Source organism: Staurois parvus, unplaced genomic scaffold (genome assembly GCF_062004578.1).
Source record: "Staurois parvus isolate SC_StPar_1 unplaced genomic scaffold, SC_StPar_1.0 ptg000222l, whole genome shotgun sequence".
Lineage (NCBI taxonomy): Eukaryota > Metazoa > Chordata > Amphibia > Anura > Ranidae > Staurois > Staurois parvus.
Window position 1 is genome coordinate 592,431 of NW_028318018.1, and position 9,923 is coordinate 602,353.

General features: G+C 48.3%; 1 protein-coding gene across 1 annotated transcript; it reads right to left on the bottom strand.

The window, feature by feature from the left end:
- Positions 1 to 712: 712 nt before the first annotated feature.
- On the bottom strand, positions 713 to 5,828 carry LOC149460665 (uncharacterized). The gene is made up of 2 exons (XM_089679359.1): positions 5,705 to 5,828; positions 713 to 2,919 (listed from the first exon to the last, which is right to left on the bottom strand). The coding sequence occupies exons 1-2, from the start codon at positions 5,826 to 5,828 to the stop codon at positions 1,739 to 1,741; spliced, it is 1,305 nt and encodes a 434-aa protein (XP_089535485.1). The 3' UTR covers positions 713 to 1,738.
- Between the last annotated feature and the right edge of the window lie 4,095 nt (positions 5,829 to 9,923).

The window sequence follows — 9,923 nt, forward strand, 5'->3', positions numbered from 1 at the left end:
GCATGCATACAAGCACATGGGGGCCATACAGACTACTGAGGACCATTCTGAGTTGCTGCAATGACATTTCAGCACAATGGTATGACAGGCGGTGCCACCTGTGAGACTCGGCATGTGAAGGTAAAATTGCCGCACTGTGAAGCTAAGCATGGAGGTCACAGCAATGTGTACTCACCCAATCAGCTGCTTTCTTCATTTAGAGGTAGGTGATCAGGGGGCGGGTCTGTGACATCATCCTCTTCTAAGCCCCTCCCATCTGACCGTGCCCATTACTCTCCATGGCATGCCGAGCAGAACTTGGTTTTCATGTGTCTGCGTTGGGCTGATTTGTGGTCACCATGGATTGAATTATTAGGTGTAAACCAGGCAGATGGCTTGTTCTGGGGATTGTCAGTGATCACATGTCCTGTTATATGGATTCAATATCCATCGTCTGACATCCTAACAGGAGTTCTGTCATTTTTCAGGATGTCAGGAAAAACATGTCCTCCGTCAGTAAATGTTCATGTTGTGTCAGTAATAAAAGTCACGGAGGGTTGGGAACCCTGCAAGGGGGGCAGAGATATGTGACTGCCTAGTCCAGCCTTTCTCAGCCAGGGTTCCTCCAAAGGGTTCTAGGGCTTCCTTGTCACTTCATTGGGCTGTATATGGAAATGTCACCGACCAGCCGTTTCTGGATACACAGCTTTGTCATCATTGCACACACACACCATTTTGTTTTCATTCAATACATTTTTTATTATAATTTCACTTTTAACAAGATTGCAGAAAAAAATCAGTAAACGGTAAAAGAAGGAATCTGATTGGTCAGGAAGATCCCTTGTCTGGAATGTGGGGGCGGAGTCATTATTATTGGTGTACAATACAATACACAACGTGTTCCATTATTATAACAAAGTATTGTAGAAAAGATCCCAACATGTGACATGGCTGAATGAATGCTGGTCATATTAGTTCATCTATTCTCTAAGTGGGGTGGTAACTATTGGGCCAATCCCTTTTACAAACCACACATAATATCGCCCTTCAAAGTGAAAACAGAAACGATTTGCACAAAATCAAAGAGTAGAAATATTTTCCAGTGGATCCCCTCTACCCAGACCTCATATGTAGACATAGAACAACAAGCTGTGTTCCCTCTCGTGCCGCACTCCTCCAACCACCCAAACCCACACAGAAGCCAAGGGAAATAATGAGAGGAAAGTTCCCCCCTAGTTTGGGGTGGAGTTCTCCTTCCCTCCTGTTGGGGGATGGGAGAAGGATGGACTGAAGACAGAGAGACGCTTCGGGGTCACCACTGTTCTGTAGAGCCTTGAAATGAAGGACATCAACTTCAGAAGTTCTTGTTGTCTGTGTAAAGTTCCCCGATAACGAGATCTGGGCTCTCCCGGCTTCTAGCTCTGTAACCCGCTATATCATTATCAGGAAACGCAACTCCGACACCCAAGAAGGGCTGAAGTTGTGTCCTTCATTTCCAGGATCTACTGACCACTCTGCACCCCGACATTTACTGCACTTCATCCATGTCTTTGGGGGCCTCTGATCTCCTTATAAACTGTTTCTTCCATGATGGAGATCAGCCATGGAGTATATCTGAGGTGTATATCAGGGTGTGCTTCTTCCCCACATGAGAGCTGGGATGTCCAGCAACATTCATCTAGAAGACATTTCCCGCACTCAAGGCACTAATACACCTCCAGGGTTGTGTGGGACCCCTCATGTACAGGAAGACAGGACTTCAGTGAGGAACATTTCCCTCACTCAGGACAGGAAACTGGCTTCTCCCCGTGTGAGATCTCTGGTGTGTGTAAAGATTGGACTTCCTTGTAAAACATTTCCTACACTCAGGACAGGAATATGCCTTCTCCCCCATGTGAGATCTCTGATGTCTGTAAAGATTGGGCTTGTCTGAAAAACATTTCCCACACTCAGGACAGGAATATGGCTTCTCCCCTGTGTGAGATCTCTGATGTGTGTAAAGACTGGACTTCACTGAAAAACATTTCCCGCACTCAGGACAGGAATATGGCTTCTCCCCCGTGTGACATCTCTGATGTCTGTAAAGATCAGTTTTCTGTGAAAAACATTTGCCGCACTCAGGACAGGAAAGTGGCTTCTCCCCTGTGTGAGATCTCTGATGGCTGGAAAGATTGGTCTTCTGTGAAAAACATTTCCCGCACTCAGGACAGGAATATGGCTTCTCCCCCGTGTGACATGTCTGATGTGTGTAAAGATGGGACTGCTGTGAAAAACATTTCCCGCACTCAGGACAGGAAAATGGCTTCTCCCCCGTGTGACATCTTTGATGTGTGGAAAGATATGACTTATTTGAAAAACATTTCCCGCACTCAGGACAGGAATGTGGCTTCTCCTCCGTGTGACATCTCTGATGTCTGTAAAGATCGGATTTCTGTGAAAAACATTTCCTGCACTCAGGACAGGAAAACAGCTTCTTCCCCCTGTGACATCTTCTATGTGTGCAAAGATATGACTTATTTGAAACACATTTCCCGCACTCAGGACAGGAATACGGCTTTTGCCCCGTATGCGATCTCTGATGTCTGTAAAGATTGGACCTTTGTGAAAAACATTTCCCACACTTAGGGCAAGAATACGGCTTCTCCCCTGTGTGAGATCTTTTATGAACGTTAAGTTTGGATTTGAAATGGAACCCCTTCCTGCACTCAGTACAGGAGAAGCTCTCCCCTGTTGGAAGGCCGACCCGGTCTTGCACAGTCTGAGGTTCCTCAGGATACGAGGAATCCGATGGTCCATCTACACTGGGTGGTGCCGGATGGACATTGGAGGGAGCCGGGTTTTCTCCTGGACTATACTGTGTGATGTCCTCATCTTCTACTTTCCAGTCTGGAGACAAAGTGAGACAATCTTCAGAGGTTTTCCTCATCTCCTGGCCATGGACTAAAATACAAAGACAAAGAGGATTACTAGACAGGAGCGGATTGGTTCCCCCAAACCAGGACTCCTCCCACATCAGGCAGCTTGGTCTCTGAGGAGCTTACAATTCCACCCTCAAGGGAACTAGGAAATGGCTCCTCTGATCTCCTACCAGGTCATTTCTTTATTCATGGACCTTAGTCAGAGAGTGAGGAAACAACCAGAACTGTCTTTTATAGGAGGGACAGTGATGAGGGGATTATAGGACGAGGGTCCCCACCCCCTCTATCATTCATCGCCATCTTCCCAACACAAGAAGTACTGCACTTCCTTATTTAGTCCATGATTTAGTCATGAAGAACAGCGGGGCTGAGCCCCACCAGAGGTCAGAGAGTGAGGATGGGGGGAGAACAACCCAGATGAAGACTGGACTGATCCTGAAGACCACCATCATTGGGGTATTGACTCCTCCCTCATTATCACTTTCACTTTCTTCCCACCACAGACAATTTTCAGCTGTCAGCACTCACACACTTTGAATGACAATTACTCGTGCAAATCATGCAATGCTGTACCCATATTACATTTGTATCATTTTTTTCACCCAAATTGAGCTTTCTTTTGGTGGTATTTAATCACCGCTTGTGTGTGTGTGTGTGTGTGTTTTTTTTGTTTTGTTTTGTTTTTTAGGTATCAACAAAAAAAAGACAAAAAAGTTTGCAAAAATTGCATTTTTCTTAGTTTTTGTAATAACATTTTACAAATAAGTAATTTTTCTTCATTCATTTTGGCCAAAATCTGTGTATATTATATAGTCTGTGAGAAAGTTATAGAGTCTACATACTATGGTACCGATCACTGAAAACTGACCAATCCTAATGTACCGACATCATTTCTTGAGGCCCTTAAAATGTCAGGACGGTACAAATCCCCCCAAATGTCCAAACAGTACAAATCCCCCCCCCAAATGCCAGGACAGTACAAATCCTCTCAAATGTCAGGATGGTACAAATCCCCCCAAATGTCCAAACAGTACAAATCCCCCCCAAATGCCAGGACAGTACAAATCCTCCCAAATGTCAGGACAGTACAAATTCCCCCCAAATGTCAGGACGGTGCAAATCCCCCCAAATGTCAAGACAGTACAAATCCCCCCAAATGTCAGGACAGTGCAAATTCCCCTAAATGTCAGGATGGTGCAAATCCCCCCAAATGTCAGGACAGTACAAATCCCCTCAAATATCAGGACAGTACAAATCCCTCCCAAATGTCAGGACGGTACAAATCCCCCCAAATGTCATTACAGTATAAATCCCCTCAAATGCAAGGACGGTGCAAATCCCCCTAAATGTCAGGATGATGCAAATCCCCCCAAATTTCAGGACGGTACAAATCCCCCCAAATGCCAGGACGGTACAAATCCCCCCAAATGTCAGGATGGTACAAATCCCCCCCAAATGTCAGGGCAGTACAAATCCCCCCCCAAATGTCAGTACGGTACAAATCCCCCCAAATGTCCAGACAGTACTGTGACATAAATGTACAGATTTGAGTAGCTGAAATGTGACCTGTAGCAATATGTAATCATAAATTTAGTTCAGTCCTTATCATGAAAGAAATATTCAGTCATAGACAGAGGCATATGGTCACCCATTAGCATCTGAAAAGAGACAGAGCTTCCTCAGGCTGGAAGTGGCACCTGGGTGCTAATAAGATTTTGTCAACTATATGTAATCAGACTTTGCCATCTTCCTGAAGTTTAAAAGAGAAATGCAGACGTTTCGACTTCATGACACCAGGGGGGCTCCGATCTGTCTCGGGAGCTCTAAAAGTATATACATAGATCAAAGGAGTATGTTTCATCCCTCATAAAAGCTAAAATAATAGTTGCAGAGAGATGAAAATACTTCCTTCTGATGGGGCACTCTGTGGGCTACATCGGCATATAAAAACTATATTTGTAGTCTATGTAGAATGCTAGGAAAATGCAGGAAATGGTTATGTGTAGCTGGAGTGCGATAGTGGAACAGTGATTGGTACCGTCGCGATTGGACTGATGCGCTGGTGTCGGAAATTCAATCCCCGACTTGGTGATTCAAGCCGGTCTTGGTCCAATTGACTTTGGGCAGTTTAGCACCCAGAACAGCCTGTGGGCAGGTACAGGAACACCCCCCAGAGTCAATTGGCCCAGGACTCATGTCCAGCCCACGTCCATATTCCCATAAAGTGAGGACTGGAGAAATGGACATGGTAATTCTTATGGAGCCGGTTCTATTTGACTGACGAATTGCTGACTCTCTGACTTGCTCCAGTCGCAGGATAAATCTTGGTAAAAGTTTTATTTCTGTCTTTTATTCCCTTTTATATTATAGTGAATAGTCATTTGTGTGTCTTCTTGTAGTTTTATTTATTTATTTCAGGTACTTATATAGCGCCGTCAATTTATGCAGCACTTTACATATATATTGTACATTCTCATCAGTCCCTAACCCTCAAGGGGCGTACAATCTAAGGTCCCTAACTCACATTCATACATACATATACTAGGGGCAATTTAGACAGGATCCAATTAACCTACCAGCATGTCTTTGGAGAGTGGGAGGAAACCAGAGCACCCGGAGGAAACCCACGCAGGCACAGGGAGAACATGCGAACTCTAGGCAGGTGGTGCCGTGGCTGGGATTCAAACCAATGAACCTAGTGCTGCCAGGTGGAAGTGCTAACCATTTAGCCACTGTGCTGCCCCACCATTTAGCCACTGTGCTGTAGTTTTTGTATTTTCTGTAACTTTTTATACTTTGTACATCACCGGAGGTCCTGCGGCCCCTGCCTGACACCCAAGGAGGGGTGCTAGGCGCGTTGTTCCTCTGGTGGAGCTCCGGCAGTTTGCGGCCTACTGCAGCCTGTTTAGCCGTGGTCTTTCCTGCTGCCATGGCTGGAGCGAGGCGCCGCCCCCTGCCATTTGGCCCGCTCCTGAGGTGCTCTGTGTGTGGCCCCCCAGCCTCCTCATTGGCTCCGGGGATCACGCCAGGCCCACACAGTCGGTAATAAGGCCTGGAGGCCCAGCGAATGGATGAGTGGCCCCGACAGGCCTGGAGGCCTACCCCATCTGCCCCCTTTCGATAGGGGGTGAAGTGGTTGCCCCTGTGCCCCCTTCTGCGGGCCTCCATTGTGGGCCTTCTTCGCTGCCGTCTGCCTGGCCTGGATGTCATGGACCCACACACCCCACCTGTTGCTGAGATCCAGGGGCCTACGCCCGCTCTGCCTGGGACTCCATCACCCTAAAGGACCAGAAACGAGCCTGCTTCCATGCCGCTGAACCAAGCAGATGACCCCAGCCTGGTGAAGCCTACCATCGCCCTCCACGTCGCAACCCTACTTCCACGCCGCCGAACCCAGCACACGACCCCAGCCTGGTGAGGCCTACCATCGCCCTCCACGTTGCAACCCTGCCTGGACTTGCCGAGCCCAATGGACGATCTCGATCTGGTGAGGCCTACCATCGCCCTCCACGTCGCAACCCTACTTCCATGCCACTGAACCCAGCAGACGACCCCAGCATGATGAGGCAACCCTACTTCCACGCTGCCGAACCCCGCAGATGACCCCAGCCTGGTAAAGGCCTACCACCGCCCTCCACGTCGCAACCCTGCCAGGACCTGCTGAGCCCAATGGACGATCTCAACCTGGTGAGGCCTACCATCGCATACCCCGGGACAACCCTGCCCTGACCCACAGTCCATCTGACGCTTGACTACTTGTAACGGACACGAAAGATTTGATCAGTGGAAATATGGAATCATAGCCATAGCAGGTTGAGTACATTAGATTAGGTCAGGCCTTTTCATTACAAATATGTATTCAGGAACAGCCCTTTTCATTAAGGATGTATATTGAGTCCCTTGACATTAGGGAAATGAATAGGCATTACAGACAGTAGTCATCAATTAGCATTAGTTAGTCTAAAGCCAGGCCTCCTGGAGGTGACACCTTTGTGTTAATTAGATTATCACCTGCTGGGAAAACCAGTTTGGGAACTAATTACAGCAGACAGGGCAGCTGCCAGATGTGGAAAGCCCTATAGGTATAGTCATGCATTCATCAAAGGAGTATGTTTAATCTCTTATAAAGCTGGAAAATTAGTTGGAGAGATATGAACATGCTCCCTTTGTACAGGGCATGCTGTGCGCTGCATTTGCACAAAAAAATCATATTTGTGGCTTAGGGAGAATACCAGGAAAATGAAGGGAATGGTTAGGTGGCGCTGGATCACGACAGTCGAACAGTGTTTGGTACTGTCGCGATCGGACTGATTTGCTGGTGTCGGAAATCCAATCCCCGATTTGGTGTTCAGGCTAGTCTTGGCCCGATTGAACTTGGGCAGGTCCACACACAGTACCTCTTGTGGGCAGGTCAGGACCACCTCCCCCAGGGTCAATTGGCCGAAGACTAATGTCCCGCCCATGTCCATATCCCAATAAATTGAGCACACGGACATTTGGACATGGGTGATTCGTGCGGAGCTGGTTCGATTGACCAATGGATTGCTAATTTTCTGACTTGCTCCAGCCGCAGGGTAAAGTGTTATTGTCTTTTATTCCCTTTTTATTTTATAGTAATTAGTCATTTGTGTGTCTTCTTATATCTTTTGTATTTTATGTAACTTGTTATATTTTGTACATATTTTATGCACCGCCCACTTTGGGAAATTAAATCTTAAAATTAATTAGTGAACTTCTGTGTATTTAAGCACGTGCTCATATCTTCGGAGAGACTAGATCGGAGAGATTAGATTGGAGAGATTAGATTGGGTTAGATTGTATTGTATTTTAGTGCCTTTAAAACGCTCGGTCAAGCTCATTGCCAATCTGTATGCAACTGCACTGCGAGTGGGCAGATTGTATGCAGATTGCAGAGGTAACAGATCTGCCAGAGATCTGTGTGTGTGTGGTGTCTCAACAGACCATTCTGCAGATAAACTGGTGGGTGGTGGCAGGCTACCTTTTGTGGTGTGTCTGGTGCAGGGGGGTGTGGACAGTGGAAGGGTGATTAACGCTGGGGTTCAAGCTGTAGGTAGCTGGGGGGACCTTAGGAGGGTGTAATTACTAAACTGGTCCTCGACTCTAATCAGGGCACCAGGTTGTATGTAAGATTCCTATTTGCCAGTGTGTGGTCAGTCAGCTGGATTGGAGTGGAGTCTCCATCTACTGGTGGCCAAAGGTAGTGCGGGCTGTGAAAAGGTATCACGGCTGATCTTATATACGGTTTTTAGATATTCAAGTTAAGTCCCCTTTATCCCCTCTTGTCCTGCCTGTCATGGCCGCACGTGTGCGTCTCAGTTAGCTAGTCGCTGTAGGCGTGGCGTGTGTGTGGATCCATGACAGGGTGATCTTTGACACTACCCTTGACCACAACTGGCCGAATAGAACTCTACCCATCCTGATCCTAAGCACGAGAACTCTTGTCACGGAAAGGTACAGCTACGAAATACGCCACTACATGCCGACTATCTATAACCAAGCGCCCTGAGAGACTTTCCACCTCACTTGTCTGCCAATTCGTCTACCTCCCTAAAATGCCACCTGTTCTCCTCCTCCTCGTACTCTTCTCCGTCCCCAAAATCTCTTCTCTCTATCCCCCGCTCCTCCCACACAACTATACATCACACCCTCACTGCTTCCTTCTCCCCTCTATGGCTCTCACCACCTTCTCCTGCTGCTCCACTCTCCCACTGCCCCGAACACCACCAATGGTAGAATCACACGCTCTTGTCATCCCGCACCCATGCCACCTTTCTTACCCTTCTTTGCCTCCTAACAGCGGGGGACATCTCCCCAAACCCTTGTCCTCCTCCACCTCACTCACCCACAAGGCACCTACCTACTTCCATGAACTGCCGCAACCCCCTCAACATAATACCGGTCCCCCTGCTCCCCAAAACCACCCCTCCATTTTCACGTGCACTCCTGAATGCCCGTTCGGTTTGCAACAAACTTACCGCCATCCACAACCTCTTTGTCTCCCGCTCCCTCAACCTCCTGGCGATCACCGAAACCTGGATCCAAACCACTGACTCTACCTCCCCTGCAGCTCTCTCTTATGGAGCTCTCACCTGGACCCACTCACCCAGACCCAGCGTTCGAAAAGGTGGTGGGGTTGGTATGCTCCTGTCACCGCAGAGCACCTTCCAAGTCCTCCCAAACCCCCCTCTCTATCCTTCTCCTCCTTTGAGGCCCACTGCATCTGACTGTTCTCTCCAATCCCCCTGAGGATCGCAGTTATCTATTGCCCCCCTGGACCCGTGTCCCGCTTCCTCGACGACTTCTCCACCTGGTTACCCTTCTTTCTCTCCTCTGAGCTGCCCACCATCATCCTTGGAGACTTCAACATCCCTACTAACATCAATAACCCGGCTACATCCCAACTCCTCCACCTAACCTCTTCTTTTGCACTCACACAGTGCATACACTCCCCCACCCACTCCGACGGGAACACCCTGGACCTTGTGTTCTCTCATCGCTGCACTCCCCACAACCTCACAAACACCCATTTTCCCTCTCTGACCACAACCTCATCACCTTCTCCATCTCCTCGTCCTCTTAAAACCTACCCCTCCAAACGTCAAACCATCACCAGCCAAAACCTCCGCAGCCTGGACCCTACCCCCTTCCACTCTGCAGCTGACCAACTTTATGACAGTATCCTTCCCCTGTTCTGCCCTGACCTGGCCACTACTGTCTATAACAACTCGCTGCCAGCCGCTCTTGACCACTTAGCACCCCTAACCACACGAAACATTAGACCCCAACCTCAAGCGACACCTGCTGATGCGGTCTAGTCTGTCTCTACACCTGCTGATGCGGTCTAGTCTGTCTCTACACCTGCTGACGCGGTCTAGTCTGTCTCTACACCTGCTGATGCGGTCTGGTCTGTCTCTACCCCTGCTGATGCGGTCTAGTCTGTCTCCACACCTGCTGATGTGGTCTAGTCTGTCTCTACACCTGCCAATGTGGTCTAGTCTGTCTCTA

What these genes read in the sequence shown, in the direction of transcription:
- LOC149460665 (XM_089679359.1), bottom strand. Translation starts at nt 5,828, where the DNA reads ATGGCAGCAGGAAAGACCACGGCTAAACAGGCTGCAGTAGGCCGCAAA. An exon ending in CAGGGGCCGCAGGACCTCCG is followed by an intron (nt 2,920 to 5,704) that starts GTGATGTACAAA and finishes TTTGTATTTTAG; the next exon opens with TCCATGGCCAGGAGATGAGG.